The sequence below is a fragment of the Triplophysa dalaica genome, chromosome 23 (assembly GCF_015846415.1).
Source record: "Triplophysa dalaica isolate WHDGS20190420 chromosome 23, ASM1584641v1, whole genome shotgun sequence".
NCBI classification, from domain to species: Eukaryota; Metazoa; Chordata; class Actinopteri; order Cypriniformes; family Nemacheilidae; genus Triplophysa; species Triplophysa dalaica.
The window spans coordinates 11,040,175-11,064,350 of NC_079564.1; the positions used below are offsets into that span (position 1 = coordinate 11,040,175).

Below are 24,176 nucleotides of genomic sequence, written 5' to 3' on the forward strand. Positions count from 1 at the left end.
AAGGCTGTCAGACAGGCCAGGTCTAGGAAATAGCACCTGCCAGAAGAATTAAAAGAAAAATCACACTATTACTTTTGCTCCCCTTTAAACGATTCCATTAAAAAAGCGAGCAGAAAAAATAAAAAGAGTCAAATTATTCGCCTGAATCCCTTTGTTCTTGTAAGCTATGTCCACATTGCGCTAAATACTGTCTTATCTTTCCCAAAGAGCAATGAAGTGCAAATGCGTAAGATTCACGGTAGAAGCATATTGCATTTCTCTGCTTCGGATATTCAAATAACTCTGTTTTTCAATTTAGATAAGAGGAACCTGCCTATGCCTGTCACCGAGGTTAATAGTCAAAAGTTGACAGATAAGGGCGGGCTTTTTCTTTGCGCGCAGACACTTTTATTTACATAAAATGTGAATTTGGCACCACCCAAGGAAAAATGTGTCACAGAGAGATATCCAGCCGAGAGTTTGGCTGTGTTTCGCTATGTTTTATGTTCCTTAAATATAAGGCTTAAATGTGCTCGGCTCTTTCTTCCCGTTGGGTTTTTAGCCAGAGTGGCAATTTCAAGACTCTATTAGAAACGATCAGGGTTCAAAAGAAAGAATGAATAGTGTGGCACGTCAAAAAGAACGCCTAATGATGCCTTTTGATTGCCATGTCAAAACATTTACCACTCAGTCCTGCGCAGCTGAAATATCCTGTTAATTACCCTAATTTATTTCTATTCACATTTCAGTCGACAATTAGCCAAACCATAACTTACTATGATAACCGTATGGATAAAAAAAGCTATTGATCTGTGAAGTTGCTGCTGTATTGACTACGAAGCTTCTTTTTTGAAGTTAATGAGGGATGTTTGTAAATGAAGATGCGCTCCAATTTCTACTTCCTTTCCGTATTCTTTTTACGTTTCATTTCTTTTGATTTAATCTTTGAGACCTAGATAGAAATTTTCGGTCACACTTTATTTTAAGGTCCAGTTCTCGCTTTTAGAAACTATTAACTGCGAACTCGCTTAGTTAACTCCTAATCTGTTTCTTATTAATAGTTAGTAAGGTATTTGTTAGGTTTAGGTATTGGGTAGGATTAGGGATGTAGAGTACGGTCATGCAGAATATGTGCTTTATAAGTGCTAATAAACAGCCAATATGCTAATAATAGGAATGCTAGTAAGCAACTAGTTAATCGTGAGATTTGATCCTTAATACTAAAGTGTTACCAAAAACTATCCGCTCCTCCCAGGGGTCCGAAAGATTTCCATCAAAAGCACATGCTCACAATTAGCGTAGCCTTTCGGTTTCAAAGCCTAGTATTAATTGTCACATGCAGCTGAGATTGAGAGATGTGTCGCTATTGCTTTTAGCTATCCGATAAGCAGAATAAAAGTGATGAAAATGATATCCAGCCAAACCTGATGATCATCCAAACAATTTGGCATTGAAAACCCGAAGACGATAAAACAAAGAGTCTATCCTGCGATTTATCTCACACAACATACATTATTCCAGTGGGCTTTCATTCAAGCAACGTCCTCACTGAAAGACGCTGATAACCACTTGCGCAAGTGAATAAAACATAAGTATCAGCCCTGAAACATGCACCCATCCTCTATCCCTCGCGAGCATCACTCATCTAAGCTTGCAAAATAATCCACGATGGCCTCTCGCTTTGATAAGAGCCTTTCTTCCAGCCATCAAAGTTAGTCTTTGAGATGGTTTGGGTATTAATAAGCCCTAATCACACAGGCATCTGTCATCAGCAACGCATCTCCGCTGTTACATCACTCTATTGAAAAGCACTTTGCTTTTAGCCGCCCTTCATTTTTTCCCCGTTTTCCCAACGTTTTTAAACTTACAATTAGTGACAAATTAATGACGTCCAGACCATCAGCAACGGAGACAGTAGCTGTAATCAGACCGGCGCTAAAATGGAAATGATCAGCCAGCTGCAGTCCCTTGTGATTATGATATGAAAGTATCCCAAAGATAGGTGATGGGACACGAATTAGCATTGCAAACGACACTCCAAAATGAAACGCTCCCGCAGAGACGCCCGCTCGCTTTTCTGAAGCCACGTTGGGCTGCTCGCATTAATAAATCATTAATGAAATATATCATCCCTTTGACTGGAATCCATAAAATTTTGCTTCTTCAAAATTCATGGGCTATCAGAGTTTGAAGTGCTTTGAGAATACCATCTTCCTGTGGATCGTCCATTAGGAGTGCTGAACTGTTCGGTGCAAACATCTCGACAGAACGGTGACGTGATAAAACAAGTCTGTTTGCCAAGTTATTGCTCATTCTTTCTCCGATAGCTTTAGAGGAGGCTTCTGAGTCTCTGGTGTGTTGAAATATTGTTGATGATTTATTATATGCACACAGCCCAAGAAACAATTGGAGGATAATTTGCTTTCTGAGAACTCTGAGATGACTGTGTTCTTTTGTATACACGCCTCAAGTAAAAATACCGCTGTCTGTCGATAAAGACTGCCGTAACTTTTTATATTCGGAGTATCGTCTAGTTCAGGGCGTCGTGAAGTCATTAAAATACTTGTGCAGTGGAACCGAACACACAGACAAGAGACGGCCACTGTGAAGACTTTCAGAGCACTGAGGTGAACAGACGATGCACTTCTTCTGACTCTCTCATTCTGGGCCTTTTGAACTTCTGAGTTCACTTCTTTTTATTGGGTCAGGGAGGAATAACGTTAATAGGCTTCCTGTGGTGCTGCTGGGTAACTGAATTTGGCTAAGATGGCCGTGCTTTCATGGGGATATGAGCCTTTAGATGCAAAGAGATAATGGGGCTCCTTCGGACAAAAATAACTTCAGAAATGAAGCTCAATTAAGAAATACAAGAGAAAGATTCTGAAAAGGCCTCTTATAGATTTTCTTACATTTCAATATGTGGTTCATTTGAATAAATCAATGTTTAAAGAAGTGGGTTGTCAATTTGAGACTCACATACAAAAACATTACCCTGAATTCCTTCTAAATTAAACAGAGGGATCAGTTGTGCTTGTAACTTAAAGCTACAATCTGTAACTTTTTTAATATAAGAATAAACAAAAGTCAGTTCTCAGCAAGTATGTAACTTGTCTCTTACCTTACCACAATTATTAGTATGTACTGTATTTTCTAACTGATCAAGATTCCAGATTTTTTCGTGATGTTCTTTTCCGAATGTGCTCTCTTTCTTTCTTTCCCTTCCAATTCCTAATTCAAAAAGGGTACAAACGAAGCGGATCGGTTGTGGTGTTTTTGAATGCATACCTGCCCTGCCCCCAGGTGGTCTGCAGGCCAATGCCATGAAAGTGATAAGTGTGCCAGCAAACGTTCCTTTGTTTATCATGGCCCCTCATTTGCATAGCTCTGACAGTGTGATTGGTTTGCATTTAATACCTTTAGTTACTAACTTAGTTATGGACATAGTATGATGCATGCTATGTTTTTATAACATAGCTCATCATATAGGGAATTCAAAGAGGAGTAGTACAAAAATGAAACATGCAAGGCATTGAACTGTGACTCATCCCAACGTATGAATACATCAAATGAACCCTAAATCAAAACTCACAATGCTAAGCTTACAACAATTTATACGGCAAATGTCCGTTTGACATAATTTGACTTCAACAGAAAAAGAGAGATGTAAAGTAACCTGCAGTTTAATGTTTCAAACGGTACACATTGTAGATTTAAATAAATAGGTTTTCACGCCCCCCCACCCAAAAAAATCAGTGTTGCTTTACCAGGCCTGTAAAGCTGCTGCTCGTGTGTTGTAGATGGTTTCTAGGGTATCTCTAGATTGTTGCTAGGGTATTTTAGGGGGTTCCCTTTATATAAAATTGTATGTATTTTTAATTTAAATGCAATTTCACACATCACTTCCCCATGCTGCACAATTCAGGTTGTTATTTATGTCCTTCGCTGAAACAATATACTTAAGATTGAATTGCATGTAAAATGTAAGAGTGTAGAACAAACCAAACTATAAACATGATTGATAGTGATGCTTCCCTTAGAAAGCACTCTTCACATTTTCCTAAAAACTTGAAAAAGTTCGCAAAAGTATTTTGAGGACAAAGCTATTAACAGCAGTTTTGCAATTGCTCACTTTAGGGGAAATGTTTCATTTGGCAAATCCAGTCTGATGCTAATAAGCGTTGCTCTGTTTTTGTTAAATTCTCAGGAGCCAACAGTGACTCAAGCGCAGTGTTTTTTTCCATCTCTCTCTCTCTTTTGTCATCTTAGTTGAGGAAGACACAGAAGAAAGCTCGCGATCGGGCCGCGACTCCATTTCCACGGCAACCGACCTCAGCCTTCCGCCCGGCGCGGAGAAACAAGTGAACGGGGGACTTAACAAAGACGACAGAAAGAAGGAGCGAGGAGGGAAGGACAAAAAAGACAAGACTAAGGCCAAGAAAGGCGTGCTGAAAGGAATCGGTGACATGTTCAGGTAGGCTGAACAGCCCTGAGCACAAACTCATAAAAAATCACTTCATTTAGCTTGCGATAGTGTCACATGATCTCTAAAGTATATTTAAGCATGTAGTACTCTTTGGTACTCATATGAAGACCTCACCTTCACCTTTGGATACGCTGTTGTTTAGAGAGGCCTTAGGCAGTTTTGATGGAGATTATGTTTAATAAGAGAAAATGTTTTATTCATCAACGCACAGAATTCCCACTCAAATTCAGCCTTGGCAAAGCACAAACTTACATCTCTTGGCTACTAATGGCAGGCTGCGATTTGCAGAATAGTGCATATAGGTGATTACAAATTAGCATTGAACTTTGCATATAGAAAGCTGGTATTACCATAAAGCGAATTGTCATCTGAATGTCATTCCAGCTTTCATTCTCAAAGTTTCAGGGACTTCCACCTCAAAGAAGTCAAAGCAGGTGTAGGTTCATTTTAGAAAACGAATCCGCATGGAGGATTACAATTGCCGACATAAACCAGCCTGAAGTAACCAAGCAAATCCTTTCTGAAGGAACGAGGCAGGTACAGATAAAATACTTCTGAGGGCTGCTATCATGAATAGGTTTTCTGGTCTTCCCGCCCCTCTGGGCTCTTTGAAATAACGGGTCACGCAACCATTTTTCAGAATGCGGTAAACGTTTCCCAATGCCGGGCTAATTAAACCGGGGGCTCCATTAATTATTCTGATTTGGAGCACATTTGAATCCTGCATAAATAATACACGCTCTTATCTGCACAATAAGTTGTTTTGAGGCGGATTAGTGTAATGGGATTAGTTAGCTTGGTGCATGGCATGCTGTGCCGTAATGAACAATAAAGACGACAAGTGTTTCCAGGTCATGTTTCATGAGCTCTGAAGGGTTAGTTATAGTGCCCCCTTGATTTGTGCTCTACCACACTTTTATGTCCCGTGGATAGAAGGTGGGAGACAATTATAACCTTTAATCAAATGATAGGTTGCGGTTTTTAATGAATTAACTAGATGAGGACCTTGGTACAATGGAGTGTTGCGAGGGCTTTGAATAGCAGGTATGGTGTTCTGCTTTTTTTTTGGGGGGGGGGGGGTTGCTAAATGGTGCTATTTAAATAGATTTAATAAATTAATAAGATGAATTAATTTGTGACACACTCCTGAAATGGACATTACTTAAGTATTTTTACTCTCAAGTACTTAAAGGGATAGTTCACCCAAAAATGAAAATTCTGTCACCATTTACTCACCCTCAGGTTGTTTTAAATGTCCATACATTTCTTTGTACGGTTGACCACAAAGGAAGATATTTGGAAGAATGTCAGTAACCAAACAGATCTCATCTTCCATCGACTCCCATAGTATTTCTTTCCCCACATGGAAGTACATGAGCGGTGAGATCTATTTGGTTACTGACATTCTTCCAAATATCTTTCTTTGTGTTTGGCAGAACAAAGACATTTATAAAGGTCTGGAACAATCCCAGGGTGAGTGAATGATGACAGTGATGACAGTGATGACAGTAGCTCCCTGTCCTCTTTCACACTGTTTATACACAGTTTTAAATAAATAACTTTTATAAACAAAATAAGACGAATTACATGTTATATCATCCTTTTAACACAAATAAAATATATCTATAGCTTTTACCCTCACTTTAAAATGAAAGATTCATTTTATAAATTCATTGTTATTTTTTATTAAAAACACAAAAACTATAAATCAAAGACAAACTCACATATGTCAAAGGAAGAAAAAAGGTTATATTTGTTTACTAAAACTAAATCTGCTAAACATTTCTGGTGATTGAAATCAAATATCTGTGCAAATGCTATGTGAAAAACTTAATAATTATTATAATAATGTAACTTATATAGCAACATAAAAAATAAATAAAATGACAAAAGCACATTATCAAATAGCTATAAGTATAAGTTATCTTAACATAAACTAAAAAATACCTAAATAAACAAAAACTCTAAAATAAAACAATAATATAATACTTACCCATGCTTTATGAAGTAGATGTGTATCACTTTATTGCTCTATCATCGGGTAAACTGACTTATAGATAAATATTTATATAAACACAAACGACAGTTGTGCAAGTATTATAATCGATGGACAGCTAAATACTGTGTCACACTGACTACCGGCCCAAGCTGCTTATCAACTTTCTAGGGTATTGTGGTTCCTTTTTAATATACATTTTTGGATTGTTTTTGTCTGATTTTATTGCTGGAGGGTGAACACACTTAAGTTCTATCCTAAAGAAGTTTTAATATAAGGACTGGTGATGATGCTTTGCTTTAACAGCACTACTAATTAAGAAAGTGTGTCTGAAGAGCTCAGCATTCATTATAATCACCTAGAAGTTATGGGCAAGGCGCTTGCTGAATGATGTGTGTGTATCCCTCTCAGCTTTTGATCTAACCCCCTGTATTTCCTAATCACATCCTCATTAGATTCACATCTATGCCCACTTGACAGCTGAAGTGCATGATAAGTGCATGGTTAAAAGATGACCGTGTTGGAGGTGTCCCGAGGTCGTGGAGAATTGATCATGCTGGGGAATATAAGGTCACACTGCGTCGAATTGTGATCTTAAAATCATCTGGTGCTTGCAAAGCGAAGACCGACCTCCTCGAAGGAGTGATGCTGCGCTAGATTTATGGTCTCGGTGAGGAGGCAGAATAAGCTTCAGGTGTCCGTCACAGTTCACTGCCAGCAGTGATCAACTTTCAGGGATTCTTGGCCACACATCTCTTTCTTTAGGGTTATAAGAATCAATGGTGCTCATTTTCTGATTATTACTATAATATGTTTCTGCAAGTTTCCACATTAGTTTTTGCAAGAAAAAGTGACTGACTGTTACTGCTTACTTTCCTCTTGTCACTTCAAACCTGTGCACAAAAGAAGATATTTTGAAGAATGTTGTTAACTGAACTATGGCAATACCCATTGACTTGCATTGTATGAACACAAAACCAATAGGATATTTCTCGCAATATCTCGCGTTCCATTGAAGAAAGAATCATATGCATGTTTTGAACCACATGAGGGTGAATAAATGATAACCCACATTTTAATTTGGGTGAATTATCCCTTTAACAATCCTAAATATTAAACATTAAACAGCAACAGTATCGTGTTGTTTCCAGGAGGACTATTAGAGACCGCGACTCGCACGTCTCCCGGAAATCCTGGGAAATTCAACCAATCAGATGACGACTTTGAACCTGCTGAAGTGTTTCCAGAAAAGTGTGCCTTATTTTAGCCAACGGTCCGTGGGCGTGACGTCTGAGGGTAGTTACGCTTAGCCTTCACACAATAAGAGAGTAAAAATGAAAGCTACACCAGAGAAGGTGAGGAAAAATATGCTTTTGTTGTGTTAGAGAGAGTAGGAAGGGTTTAAATATTCATTAAGAAAGCCAGTTTTGGCCCCCCACTGAGCGCAAGATACGCTCACTCAGCACACAACACAGTCCTCAATTACTCTCATTACATCTTCTGTACACTTCCTCTGAGATCCATCAGACACGCCCATCACCAACATCACACACAAACATGCTCACATCTTGCCTGGAGAGTTTGGGTCTCGCCCATTGTGACTTCTTGTTTGTACACGACACAGATTCACTCCTGCAGCAATATATGCTCATTTGGACTCTCTCAAGGCCCGTTTCTACTCCAGCCGTCCTTCACTTTCCCTTCCATCACACTGACACACACACACTCACTCACAGTCTCTCCCTGAGGAGGTCTCAGAGGCGTTTGCAATACTGCAATTTGAGCTCATCTGCATGCGTGGGTAAACGTGCTTTGATGAGCTCTGCGCTTAATGGACATAGTGATTGGAACAGCATTAAAAACAGAACAGAGAGACAAGGAAAGAGAAGAGAAAAGAGGTGGGGTGAGCAGAAGAGAGAGAGAGACAACGAGAAGTCGAATTTAACCACAGAAGGGTGGTGCAGTGTAAAAATGAGGTAAACAGGGAGAGGATGGATGGATGGACAGTACATAGAGATGACTATAGAGTTATAGATAGACAGACATACAGACACTGTAGATAGATACATAGACAGATAGACAGATCTTTTCGATGGACAGATTGCTAGATACTACAGAGACAGACAGACAGACATGTGAATAGATACTGTAGATTGATAGATAAATATGTATATGATAGACAGACAGGCGGACAGACAGACACTATAGAAAGACAGGTGATGACAGACAGACAGACAACAGATAGACACATGTGAATAGATAATGTAGATTGATGAGATAAATAGATAGATGATAGACAGACAGGTGGACAGACAGACAGTTAGAAAGGCAGGTAGACAGACAGACAGATAGATAGACAGGATAGATAGAAGTATGAATAGATACTGTAGATTAATAAGATAAATAGATAGATGATAGATAGATAGACGGGTTACAGACAGACAGATAGAAAGGCAGGCAAACAGACAGACAAACAGATAGACATACAGACAGACAAACATATAGACAGACAGACAGGTCGATAGATACTTCAGACAGGTACACGGTCAACCAGACAGACCAATAGGCAGACAGACAGACAGACAAAGATATAGAAATACAGTTAGACAAACAGATAGACAGACAGACAGATAGACAGATAGGCAGACAGACATACAGACAGGTCGATAGACACTACAGACAGGTAGACAGTCAACCAGACTGATAGACAGATATGATAGATAGATAGATAGATAGATAGATAGACAGACAGACAGACAGACAGACAGACAGATAGATAGATAGATAGATAGATAGATAGATAGATAGATAGATAGATAGATAGATAGATAGATAGATAGATAGATAGATAGATAGATAGATAGATAGATAGATAGATAGATAGATGATAGATAGATAGATAGATCGACAGACAACCAGACAGACAGACAGGCAGAAAGACAGACAGACAGACACACAGAAAGACAGACATGTCAATAGAAACTACAGACAGGTAAACAGTCAACCAGACAGACAGATGGATAGACAGACAGATAGAAATATATAGATGGATTAAATATTTTGCATGTGAACAAACTAAATGTATTTTACATTTAATATCCTGATGTCACAGTTTGCTATAAGATTTCTCATGGAAGCACACAGTAGGTGAGGTGAGTGTGTGTGAAGGGTGTTAGATGCCATGCCTCACCGCACACGGGTCTGATGAACACTGTAGGTCATCTCCATCCACTGAGCTACCTAACGCATGCAAGCATTCAACAAATGACCTGGAAAGAGGAATTAGACGTCACTGTTGTTGTCCGCTCTTGTCTTGCAGGCATTATTATACATGACGCATAAGAGAATCTGACATTCTTCTGATATGGTCTTTTATCATTAGCTTCTAATCGTATAAGGCCTGTTTGTATGCCTGTACCTCACCCCGGGCCTTATTTGCATGGCAGACGGCTCCCTGCATTTAGACAAAGAAAGAGACAATTAGGTTTGCCTTATGTCTGACTGTCCACATCATTGCCTTGTTCCCTGCATGTACGCGCAGGACAAGGACGACAGAAAATAAGATGTTTTGATTGACGTTGTATTGAAAAAATGCTTTCTTGCGATGCCAAGCAAAGTTTGTAGAATAGAGGTCTATTCCAGAGTCCCAATGTCACGTTTCTCATATTTATGTTGCGGTTGAATAGTCATATTTTTGTAGATTCATTTATCACATTATTTATGACATCACCACTTGTAGGCGGGGCCCTATTTCATGGTTCACTGAGGCGCCACTAAGATTCACAGTATGCCACTTGGGCTAGATGGTCATCTGCTAAAAAAGTGTAAGAATGAGGGAAAGAAACAAGAATAAAGACATAAACGAGCGCAGTGGAGTGAACTGGGACACAAGGAGGGGCCGGAGCACACAGGAGAAGGAAAACAAGTCTTGTTTTTACACCACTGGTCACGGCAGCTTTGGCCTGAGGGCAGACATGGCTCTACAGTTTGCGTTAGTGGACACTATTAATAGGATGTAATTGGTAATCTTAATGCCCCCCTCACATTACCCCCACCTTGCCCCCTCCTGGTTCCCTGACCTTCAAGCCTCCACGTACCATCATCCTACATGATCAACTCATCCAGCCTGACAGGAAAATATCTATAGCCTGAAGTGACAGCTGTGCCCTTGGGGACCTCCAGAGGTCTGAAGTGGAAAGAGCACAAATGCCTCCCCTCTCTGACCATCTTTGTGTTCTTCCTCCCTGGGTGAGCGGGTTGCTGTAGGATTATGGGTAATGGGACATACGACAGATGCATCTGTTTGCTTTACGTATGTGCTTTTGAATCTAGACGGCCAGATCCTTCAAATTGGACAAAAACAGTACAAGGTTGCTCATTAGCCCAACATAAACAGAGCGCTTTACCAAGAAAAGGTAATTATGGACACGCTGGAGAACAGCACGGCAGTCATATCAGTCTTAGTCGTGGATAAATGAAGCTGCGGTATTTAATGACTGAAGCTTTGATAGATGTGAGCTGTGGAAAGAAGCTTTAATACTTCTAGTTTCTTTAATTTCCTTTCATTATAGTGAGAAAGAGTAAATAATAGCATAAAAGGCCAAATTCATTCTTGGTTCCTTGTGTTTACACTCCTTGGGCTTCAAACTACGAAGGACTTATGATTCTCGCCGCACAAAAGCTAACATAGGAGAAAGCATTTTAACAGCAGCCGCTTCTCCTTTAAGGAGTATGACAGCGAACAGGAAGTGAGACACAAAGGACCCTTGATATTGCAAAGTGATCACTTGTCAAAATATCCACACCTCAGGTGGTATGGCCCATCTGTCTTCTCCTTATGACAGAGTTATTGTTCGTGTCGTGACCTCTTGAAATAAAAAGAAATTAAAACAAAAGAAGTGCGATTATCCCTCCGTAGGCTTAACACGACGCTGAGTAAATATCATATCGCTCTTAAAATAGTCCTCGCTGTGGTGGCCTGAACTGATTCATCGACAGCCTTTCTTCAGGGGTCACAGAAGGGGACAAAGAGCCAGATATTCTCACCTCTTTCTCACTATTCCATTATCCACCTGCCAATCAAACAACCTCCTCACACAGCAAGGTGCACAGGGGTATATCCGTAGCCGTCTCGGAGAAGATGAGCTCTCCGAGACCCACGAAAATAAATAAAGGAGTTGATATAACAACGATTCGTATTAAATATGAATGACATTTGAATTGCTTATGGATTTATTGAGCATGTACAGCATGTGTGGTTCGAATAGTTGTCTGTTTTTAAATGGGAGTGAAGGGTTTAGATTATGGCAGGTTGAGTAAGATTTTATCCTGTTTCACATGCTCTTATTCCCCTGGGGAAGAGCATACTCAGAATACCGGTTTCATAGATATTTAAAGACATTAGCGTGATTTTGCTATTTTGTTTGTATCAGAGCCGTCGTGTCAACTCCGTTGACTCCAATGGAACAGTTTTTTCACAGCAATGGAGCTTCATGGAGGCTCTCAATAGTTCCCAGAAGTTACTAGTAATGCATGGAGCTGCGGCTGAACAGACCAATCGACGTTACCTTTTAGCACATTTAAAGACGTAAATTTAATTCATAAAAAAAACATAAATTCCTGGAACTATCTGAAGACTCATCGAATCACATGACACTCGAAAACTTCCGTTGTCGCAACTCTCTTTTCCAATGGCCCTGGTTTGTACGATAAGTCGAAAACGCAATAAAGAAGCGTTTGAAAAGCGTTTGAATTGGTCTGAAAGCCAATTGTACCTTAACATTATTTGATTAAATTGAATTTTGCTGTTTGGTATATTTTGTGATATAAATTATTGTACCACCATTTTCTACCATTATGAATTTAAATACAGATTAGTAGAAACGAGGTACTATGTCATTCTGGTCTGTTTTGAGATAATTCGTTCTTCAGATGGATTGAATGTTGATCATGCTGCTCTGGGTGGATGAAAGAGGTCCACTCTCCTCCTGTCCAAATCTTCCACCTCTGTTAATTGAGTTTGGATAATTGCGTTTGGAGCTTTCAATGTCAGCGAGGATGTCACATCAACCCCTCCATTGGGTAATGAGGTAATCGAATTTGAAATCTGCCTAAAGTTGAAACTGGATACAATATTGCGCTGTATCTACAGTTGTATCTCTAAACCTGAGCTCAACAGGGCTTTTGCCTAAGGGGGAATGAGTTTAGGTTTATGTATCTGTTTTTCCAATTTTTTTGATTTGCATGAGCTTTGTACTTAGTTGCATACAGAAAACATGCCAAAATCAGCTACATTTTGTGTTTGAGTTACCTTTACATTCACCAAAGCATGTGAATGAGTTTTTCTTGATAGCAATCCAGACCCCGTGCATGACAAAGCCAGAAATCATTGCAGTTTCAGCTTGCAGAGTCTGAAAGCAAATATGATAAAACGACCAGTTTAACATGTTTGATGAATGGGAAAGTGACCGTTGAGTATGAGGTCATTCTGTAAATGCGAATAGAGAAAATAACAAATGAAACAGAATGCATGTTTGTCTTGAGTAACAGCATGTAAGGTGACCATAAGATGTCATTGTACACTTAGCTGGTGATGGACAGTAGCATAACATTATGATTCCATTAGGTTAATGCATGTAAGTATACATATTTCCAAGGTTGCCTAATAGAACAAAAGCTGCACGTCTACATAATTTGGAGGACAGCTCGTGAACGATGAATGCAGTACTTTGTGATGACCTGCATCATAAATAGTTATCCAGTCCATATGAAATGGAAACATCAATATTCGTATGTTCATATAGTTACTTTTGGTTATGGTTATATTTATTCTAGAAAAGCAAAATAGCTACATATGTAGATATTAGAGATGCACCGAATCTAATTTTGTTTCGCTGCCATCCATCATAGATATGCTCCTTTACACCTGTATTGTGTGTGTGTTTGTCGTGTTAAAAATGATGCTACGGCAGTAGAGGCGGCGCAATCATGACGATAAATGAATAATCCCTGCCTACTTTGAAGCGCTACTAAACTGCTGAGCAAAAGCATAGTAAGCCTAAGTGAAATGAGCTGTACTCGGCCGAGTCATACTAAACCTGATGGTACCATGCATTGGAAAAGCGCCATAAGTTTCTCCACTGGTATCATCAGAGTGAAATCTGCCCATACCAATACTGAATATTAAATTACTATTTCTTAACTTTCTGAATGTTATCAATTCATATAGTGACTATTAATATTGAACATCAAACTGGTTACATCCTCACAGCGCACAAATTCATTGCATTTTCCTGTCTTCTTTGCAATGACAGGATAAATCAGCCCTGAAGCTCGGCTGTTTTTAAACTTAAAAAAGTGAAAAATTGCTTTTATCAACCGATACCAATTATGGGCCTATATATCGGTCTCTAGTATAGATGCCCAACTGTAATAGTTGCAGGATTTGTGACCTTTTTTGAGACCTCTATGTGTATAGTAAATACACATCAGTTATATAGTACAATGATAAACTGTGTATACATGATCTATATTGTCATTCAGCCCAGCACTTATGCAGATGATGTAAAGCAAGGCATTCCCATTTATAGTGATATTGGCATCCTGAGTGTTACAAACTAGAAAAACGACTGTCAATAGAAGCATAATGAGGTAGATGCAGCATCAGACGTTTCTGTTGAAGAAATGCGAAACAATGAACAGCAGTCAGATGTGCAAGACTTTTCAAGTGTACTTGTCATAGATCTGTACACGGTTGAGCAAATAAAACCATTCTTAAGAGAAACCGATTGGGCATTTTTCCCGGATTTTGACAAATACTTTGACTGCGTGATGTAGACATGGAAAATAAGAATCTATAAAGTTTCATCACAGCTGAAGTAGTTTTGACTCGAGGAACATATCATAGCAGATAAGGTTGTAAAAGAGATGCTAGCAAGGGAAAAGACAAATGATCATTGTGGGTCATTGGGAGTCTCTGGTTTCAATGCCTCTGGTTCTGTCTATTCTCTGCTCATCTAGTCCTTTTTTCTGAATGTGTACATGCGGGATCACAGTGGGATGTTATTAGGGTGAAAATAAACTGATTATTGTTTATTACATTCAGGCAATACAACCGCACCATAGTGCCAGACTTTTATATTCATTTGTGTGTATTTTTTTAATTTTTGGACTCCTGGAAAGGATCAAGTTAGCAGTGTAACTTGAATAAGGGATTGCTTCTCTTGACTGTAAACAACTTGCAATACATGCAGTCAGATGGAAAACATGATGTCTAGAAGAAAGGGTTAAAGAAGCTCATTGAGGGGCATGAGGTTGGCATTGAAAAGAAATTGACCTTGGGACGACAAATCTAATAGAGATGCACAGGCACACTGTGGACGTCTACTCCAATTTAGTTGATGCTAAGAATTCCTGACTGAACTGAACCGAACAAGACCTCAACCCAACAGGTTATAGCACAAGGCCAGCTTAAATATAAATAAATACATTTTCATCTGTTTTGTGGTGTTGCAAGATTTGATGGGATCCCTTCCCAAGTTCTGCCAACAGCCAGTTCTGACAAAACTAGCTAAAAAAACAAACACCAATATTTAAAAAACTGAAGGTCTGTTGCAATGCCGTGCACGTATTACAAAATCTTATCCAAAAGCCTGGCTAGCGGTTACACAATAGCATGAAAGCAATATTACACAAGGATTCTCTCCAAGAAACGGTCGAGATTTAATACAGGGCTGCCTTTTCTCTTTGGGAAAAATGAATTGGGCTGACACCTTCTTTTGAAGGGAGCCGGGACTGGCTCATCATTTGTTTTTAATGGATGTTGAAACACTTGGCTTGGCAGGACTAACATTGTTCTACAGATCAATACTGCAACCATGAAAGTTTTTAGCATTTCTTCGGGAGTTCAGAGGTTTTGGCCCGATGAGGAGCAGTTGCGTCCATGTGCTGGCGGCAGAGTTTTTAACAAGCTGTCTTGAAGTTGGTACTGTCGGCTGTATGAAGCCAAAGTTTTCACCTGTTACCCATTGAAAGATGGATATCTGGTGTGAACTTGGCAAGATAGGTCGAGAACAGGCAGAGCCGATTGGCACAAAGACTGCTGACCGCATTCTCTGATTCTCTAGACTAACACTGAAGTCACAGGTATCAGAAACTTTTCTACATGAAAGGACACGACAGGTATCTCCGGAAGTTAGTTAGCAGACTGTACAAAATGCCTTAAAGAAATACACTGGTCACTCTGTGACTTTGTTTTTTTTGATACTACATATATTGAATGAGGTAGAAAGCATTAAATAACAGCGAAATATCGGATAAAAGTACAGTTTGCAACTGCATTCTTCACCCTTTGTTCATTTTGCTCTCTCTTTCATTTTTTGACCGTTTTCCCTGTGCCTTGCACAATGAAAACCGAACTAAGGAGGTAAATAGCTTTTACATAGATGGTTTAATACCAATCAGTGTGGAATTATGTGTATCAGTTCTTTCAAAGGAACCGGCTGTTCAATCTTTTCCTGTACAAATCCATGTTTTTGATTCAGTGCAAATGAAATATATCTTTTATTTTTTTGCAACTCTGTTCTGTAGTTCCCTTGGTGATGATGTCTTAAGTGGTAGTTGTTCGACTCGTTTGTCTTAAGGAGGTTGTAATTGGGCATATCTTTGGCATGAGGGAGCGAATGAAAAGAGAAAACTAGAAAAGAACAGAACATTACAGAGAGGAAAATAAGACCCTGATGTTGTGCTGCTTTTGCAAGGTTGTATGAAGGAGAAAAGCATAGTTCTTGCAACTAATTGCTATTATTCTGTTAAGTATGAATTTTTGTGTTCCTTTGTTTGTTTGTTTGTTGTCACTCATATGCACTGAATTTGCGTGAATTACAGATTGTATTCTGGTACAAAATTGTCTCATAGTCACATGATGTGACTCTGGGTTTATTTTGAGGTAAAAGCCTGAAGTCCATCATTAAACGTGATTTAGAGGTAATCAAACCTTGCTCCACCTGTCCTGCCCTGAGGCAGTCTGTACTTGTGGGTGTGTGTGTGTGTGTGTGTATGTGTGTGCTTGTGCGTGTGTGTGTGTCCCATTGAGTATGCATTGTGAGGTGGCATATCTAGGTCACACACATACACAACCACTGGCACATTACTCATGTGGGAGCTTTCTCCTGTTTACTCTCTCCATCTTGTGTTGATGTTATGGATTGATTGCCAAGGTGTCAGTGCAAACTTTATCGGTTTTCAGTTTCATTGTTACCTCAGACTTGTTCAATTCATAGTGTCAATGACAAAATGTTCAATGCTCTCTCATATGTAAGACACTAAATTAATGCATGTAATACATTTAAATGTCATATTTGAAATAATTTGTATGAGTCACATATGTAGGTATTATGTCACAATAGCCGTGACATCATACATACTAGCATCCTTAAGTTTTTGTATACTGAATTGAGAGTGGTCACAATTTCTTGCGTCTCTTTGTGTGGTGAAGTTTGGTTGAATTTTGCTTTCTCAACCTTTTAGCTACCTTCATACTGCAGAGATGAAGTCACATTATGTGCTGATTCTGGACCACACTATTGTTTGGAAGTTTAAGGTCACCTGACTGAAATGTTTATGATTATCTCAAAATCGTTTTAATCTGAAGCAAGATGTCTGAAAATGTATGTGGCTTACCTGTAGCTCAGTGGTAAGAGCATTGTGTTAACAAACACAAGGTTGTGGGTTCGATAATGCAATGTAAGTTGCTTTTGATAAAAGCGTCTGCCAAATGCGTAAATGTGGAGAAAATGCAAAAGTTTTTGCCCAGAGATCATTTTCTTTCATTAAAAATAATATATTCAGGAAAATGTTGTTGAAATGGACGACAAATAGATGGGAACTTCTTCAGTATTGTTAGCGAAGCACTTTAGTGTGAAATCTTAATAAGCTGCTTTATGAAACATCAAGAGGACATTATTACAAATTCTAGGCAAAGCGTGACCATCACATCGTGATACATTTAATAATCACAAAAACAAAATTCCAATTGCTATGTTTATGTAATATGGACTTTTTGCCTTCTAAAAATATTAATAAATAATGAGTAAGTGAGTGTACCTAAACTTTTGAATATAAGTGTGCATCACAATGCATATTGAGGCTCTGCTTCAACATTTCTCTGCAAGCTCTGGTGTTTCCTTCAGGAAATGCAAATCTGGTCGCTTTGCATGAATTAATTAGCAGTGTTTTTGACCAATGCATTTCTAATTTTGCCGCTATTTATTTGTCCTTTAGGCAACTCTCTAAGCTGCATATATTTATGATGTAGGCCTACATATACATGTACACACAAATATCTCCATGGCTGAAATCTCCCTCTGGATTTCTGCAGATTTGCCATGAATATATTCATCAAATGCGCACACAGTTTGGTGGATGTGCACTGTAGCCCTATGAGCCAAGATTTTCATTTGCCATTTTGTTAGTCTTATTCAGACCACAGATATACGGGGTGCCAGATGCCCCTTTAAACACATTTAGTAAATGACATCTTTATGATGACCAATACAGATCTGTCAGATCAGAAGCATCTAGGTTTCAGGATAGCCACAAAGATGACTGGAATATCTTAATTTTCTTTTTCACACATTTCTAAAGCTGGGTTTGAGAGTGGAATGGCAGTGTGGCTTTAGAGGTCAGGTTTGATGAGGTCCGTGGGGACGGGCTTAATCGCCAGGCTTTGGCACATAACATCGGTATAAACAACAGAGCTTGTCGTCAGGGCAACAGCGATGGTGTAGTGACTCGGGCACATAATAATGATGTCCCTATTAACATGGGCTAAGTACTAAAGGCTGGGAAAATCTGGAGAGGCACTTGATACTCCTGCACTTATTCGCTTTGTCTATCTCTTGCTAATTATATATTACCAAGCATCTTTCAGTGCTGGCTGTGATTCTAGCATCTCTTTGCCCTTGAGTGAACAGCCCAGACCCTCTGCTAGCACAGAAGAGGGACATGAAAAACATCCAGATCCAGATTTTTCTGTCTTGCCTACCCTAACAAGAAGATATTAAAATTACATGTGGCTGACTGGGGTCTTGCCGTAGGAGCGGTATGGCTCTGGCTTATGCAGCAAAACACCATTTAAAATGGAAGCTGAAGGGAGAACTGGAGGCTGAGGCAGTGTACAAGTGCCAGTGTCCGTATTTCAGCATCCTTTGCGTATAAAAATCATTGACATTTAGTATTACTGACATGAACAACTTTATGAATTCAACAACTTTATTTTAGAAAACATTTTATGATTTTATTTCAGCTTCAGGAACTATAGGCACTACAAAGTCCTTTTTTTTTTACAACTAAATCTAAAAAGTTTATAATGCTTATAAAAGGGTTATTTTTGACCCAGTGTTTGGTCGAAAAAGAATGAACTCAGCTGATGGGTTAAATTCACCCCGAAAATATTTATATTTGGCTTAGAAATAGGTTAAAACAGCCCAGCATACACTCAAAAAATTATTTGTTGAATTTGCTCAAAAAACCTGCGTCAAGTGGTTTCACACAACAAAATTAAGTAATTTGAACAAATAACACTTAAGTTGTATGAACAAAATAAATTTAAGTAATGTTTTTTTGAGTAAATCCAAACCATTCAGACTGTACCAGTAATTTTAAGTTAATTAAATGCATAAATGCAGTCTTACGCAAAGCATTCTGGGAACTGAGAATCCCCCTCAACCAGTCATGTCGAATTAACTTGTTCATATTAAGAAAACTCAACAATAGGTCCAATATTATAGGGTTTTGCGTTCTACTCAACAATGTTTAGTTGAACATTCAAACACTTGTTAAGTAAAGCTGACAGAATTAACGTTGATTTAGATACTCGCATTCTTCATGTACTCTGAACAAGGGTGGGTTAAGTAAAACTAACAGCAGCGACAGTACATTTTTTTGAGTTTAGGTTCATTTTCAAGCCCACTGGTTGGGTTTGTCCTTTTTGACCCAAAGCTAAGCTTTCTGTGTGAGACCCAAAGCTGAGCTTTCTGCATGAATTTTCTGCATATTTAAAAAAAAATGATTTTTGACTGTTATTAATATATTTTTATTATTTATTAAAATATTAGTTTTTACTTTATTTTAAAGCAGGAATGTGGAGATATAAACCACATTAGCAAATTGCAACCTCGGAATTGCAAACCTTACTTTTAAAGCACTACAGTGGCTGACACAGGATTAAGATATTGTCACATTTTCTCTTCTTTGCTGAGGGAGATACCATATTTACGAAACGCGCTCTGTAGAGCAGTTTATTCATTAAAGGCTACTTGAAACAACATGGTGAATTCCATGTGAGGGCACCAGTGGTAAATAGCTCAATTTAAGGTAATATAAACATAAAACTTTTGTAATTCTTTAAAATAGTATATACAGCAGATTCTTAAGATCATAAACGCGTTATAGGAAAGTAAATGGGGTCACTCAACATTTCACGTTGACTTCAGCATTGACGTTGACAGATCAGCGTGTGCTGTTGATGGCCTTGAAACTTTCTCATTTCACTTTTCTTTATCGCATCTCTGTTGTGAATACAGAGACACACTCCCAACTTTGTATGAACTGACTCCGTTTTGTCTCACCCTGCAACTCCATTTCATCTAACCCGACCGCTCTACGACTACTTAATGGCATCGGTCATCTTCTTTAGGAACAAGCTAATGAGAAAAAGACTTGTATGGTGTATCTCACTCGTAATGTTTGTCTTGTTTTAGCTCTGAGCGTTAAGCCCAGAATCATCCATTTTAAATCCTAATTAGGCCTAACAGACAGATATGATGTTCTTTAGTGTGTCTGGACCTGGGTCACTCTGTCTGTCTATATCTATAACATCAAACTCTGTAGACACACTAATGTCCGTCTTCTGGAGCCATGTGGTACATTACTGCTCTGTAAATCAATACGTCTGAGGTATTGTGCACGGAAACGGAGAACATAAGCCATGTCAAAAGGAACGGTGATGGACGGAAGGGTCAAAGGTTAGGGTCCTTAAAAGCTGCTTCTGCCTATCCAGATGAAGTAATTTGTTTGCTTTACTGTTTCTTCTTTTAAAAGCATTTGAAGTGTTTACTTTGTGTTTTGCCCTTAAGATTTCACAACTCCATTAGTCTGCCATTGGTCAGCAAAGTTGTTGTTGTAGTAAAACATGTCATGTGTGTATATACTGTATGTTTATGAACCAAATCCAAATCCACTGGACTCTCGTGCACACAGTATATACAGTATGTACAACCAAAGGTGATTTTACATCACCGTTTAGCGCACACATGTGGCAACAAATTTGGTTTCCCAGTGGTCACAAACCCTCAGCTTTTGAGACCGACAACATAAAAGTCATTTCATTGCGTGGCACATTCGGTTGGGAATTTGATACATAAAACGTTTTGTGCTACGATTGCTCTAGACGCAGGCGTCCCGTGTCACGTCTCAGTAGTGTAAACAGGCCATTGTAATGCATTGCTTTGTGTTGAGAAATGTTAGCTTTGACAGTGCTGGTGACAGAGATGAAGGGGGTGATTGAGGAGATGGTATTATTCAGCTGTATAGACGTAGGCTGTTGAATATAATAGCACAGCCCTTTGGGTAAGCTGACGTTTTGTTGAGCATTAAAGCTCAATTGCCTCCTACCTTGATGGCCGCGGTTCTTTCCGCACAAGGCCTTCGCTGAATAAAATCTCTTTTTGTTTGGCGAAGGTGTAATTGAGGTGCGGGTGTATGTATGGTGCTGTTTTTCTATCCTTGCAGAGACCACATGTTCTCACAGTCCAACTGAAAAAAAACTACATTTTGGGAAGTGACATTGGGAGAACAGGGCAACCCAAATAATGGCAGAATAGAATGTTGCCAAACTATACTGTGCATGTCATACACCGGTGTATGTTCTGGGCACATGGTAAACCAGCTACACATCAATTTCAAAATGATGGGAAACCAGCTAGACCAGCAAAAGACCAGTGTGGCCAACCTGGGGGACCAAAGGTTGCTCTTTCATATCGTCCTCAATTGTGTTTCATTCAAGTGTGAACTTAGTCTCAGTTGTGATTCTTGAAATAGAAACAAACGATAAACAAATAGATTTTGGGTCAATTTGATGGGAAACGATTGAGTTCATATCGAGATCTTGAATAATATTGACATTTGATTGCAGACTTGGCAAATTTGAGCTCAGTTTGTGACATTGTGAGAGTTCTGCAGAAACTATTGGAGAAGAAACTTTGCATACTGTGCATATATTGCATCTGCTAGACTGAAGTCGGATGCTATTCCAAATGTCTTATTCCCAAATATAAAAATGCATTTATGTCTATAAAAGTGTCAGGTTAAGCACTAGTAATTATAACTTTGGCTTTCGAAGGTTATACATTTCTGTCAGGTCCCATTCGTGTTATAAAACAAGCGTGTGTGTAAGTATGACTGTCTATTTTTATAGTGTGTGTGCCTGATTGTACACACGAGCATGAGTGTTCCCCGCATGCTCTCGGAAGCCCACCGGTAACACCCCCCCTCCTCCCATCCACACGCTTTTGTTTTTGAAGCCGGCAGGTGTTTAGGTGCTCATTACTCATGGCTGTCAGAGGAGCAGAGGGGAGAGATGCTTAGTGATGGCCCATTAAACTGTACTTTTGTGCTCTGGAAACTAGAGACCACACTTTATGATGAAGTCAGTGGCGGTGTGTGTGAATGGCATACAGAAGGCCACCTGAAGAAGTGCGTGCACCTTACACCAAACTCTAGGCAGGTGCTTGATAGTGATCAACAGTGCAGTGGTATTTTCTGTATTTTTGGGACACCAAACCATAAAGGGTTCATTAAAGTACTCGAGAACTGTTAAGAAATCTTTTAGTTGGTCCTGGACCTTTGCTTTATCTAAACATCCAACACTCAATCAGGTGGTGTAACAAGTGAGGTAAACTAACTCCCGGGGACCCGAGGACACAACATTAGAAGTTCTGGACAAATAGAGTGTTCACTTCCTGCCCAGTCCAGATTTATCTCCATCAGGCCTGCGTTATTACTGTTGACATTCATTTTGACCCGCTGAAGCCCTTGTCTCGCTGTGAGCTCTGCAGCCACCGAGCCAACACACAGCCCAGCCAAAACCAATAGTACTGATTGAAGCTCATTCAACTGGAGAATACAAGGACAGAGCACATTGTCACCCTGTGTACGGATGTCTATTGTGCTTCCATTCGTTTATCACTTCATTATGTGTGTGTCATTTCACTTGTTCATTTTCTTTGTGCTAAAAAAAAGAAAAGCGGGAAGGAAGTGTTAAATCTGTTGGACTGGCTGCTCCAATGGGAGAGGAGGAGGCCTATGCATAAAAAATACTTTGTAGATTGTGTGGACACAACAAATAAAAGCTTCTCAGTAGTTTCTTTCTCCATTTGTTAATGACAATTATGCTTAAAGCCTCAGGCATTGTAGAGATGAATAAAACCCAGCGGTGGCTCTCGTTCGGACTCGGTCCATTTCATCTGCAAATTGATGTTGACTCCCATATGGGATTTACCGTAAGGGTTAAAGAATTCACATTTGGATATAAAAGATTATCACATTGCACAGGAGAAAATTGCTTTTGACCTAACTTGTTTGTGTACTTTTGAGCCGAGAAGTTTGAAATCATCTGATCGATTCTTTTCCAGACAAGCCTCCAAAATCCCACCCACCTCCTAGTTTATCTCTCCTCTGTCAGTTTAAAGAGGGCACGGGCGAGAGAAAAAGAGAGAGCGTGATGGCGAAAAGGAAGATTATTTAAGGCGAGTTAACGAAGGAGTCCTTGAGATGTTCGGTAGGTTGTCAGCGATAGCGGTGATAGATTGAGGCTGGTTATTAGCATGCGCCCGGCAGACTTTCTACGCCGAGACCCTGGCCATTTGTTGATTAATTAATCAGGTAATGTACAGTATCCTAGAGACAAAAGTAGCAAGTTTGGCCTTTCCGTGCTTAAATAACCAGAAAGAATCAGCACCCACAATCATTTGAGAAATGGAACAGCTAGTGTTGCATAGTAAAACAATCTTATTTGGGGAAAAGGGTTTCCCGTTTCATGAATATGTTCAGCGGATCTAGATCAATCCTTTTTGAGGTAATTCTGTTGAGTTGGAGTGGAAAGTTCGTGTGTCTGGGGTCTCTGGTGAACTTTGGCGAGAGAGTTAGGAAAATACATTTTGGGTAATGGTGGTTAGGAGTCTGTAGAAATTGGATGGAGTTTCTTTTGAGGCTACGCGTCATCACGTTCAATCATTGACTGTTGAAGAGGACTTTTGTTGGGCGATCAAATGAGATTTTCATAATCGATTGTCATCCCCATGACATGAATTCAGGCAACATGAGAATGCAACTTAGTCAATGAAAATGATTACTTTCCTTTAATGAAAATGTAACTTTTATTGGAGGCAGTAATTCATATTGTCGCCCCACAAATTCATAAGCTCCCTGTTATTGCTTTATCAAATATTTGATTTTTGCCTCCAGTAATTCTTTATTTATGAGATGCAGACATCTGCACACGCAACATTCAGCAACATTTGTTGTAAAATTGGATACGTATCAAATGTTGTAAGTCTAGTTTTGACAGGAAACACAATCGGTACTTCCTGACCCCTTCCCTCCAGCCAAAATGGTGTGGCATACAAGTGTGACGGGAAATGATGTCACTAATAGCCCATA

The 24,176-nt window shown here is 39.2% G+C and overlaps 1 protein-coding gene across 3 annotated transcripts in view; it reads left to right on the forward strand.

Annotated features, from left to right (window-relative positions):
• pard3aa (par-3 family cell polarity regulator alpha, a) overlaps window positions 1–24,176 on the forward strand; it is a 363,711-nt gene that overhangs the window by 249,462 nt on the left and 90,073 nt on the right. For all 3 annotated transcript variants that reach the window (XM_056738007.1, XM_056738008.1, XM_056738009.1), the window contains one exon: window positions 4,246–4,450. In XM_056738007.1, coding sequence (XP_056593985.1) covers window positions 4,246–4,450 — 205 coding nt within the window. The remainder of the gene's footprint in view (window positions 1–4,245; window positions 4,451–24,176) is intronic.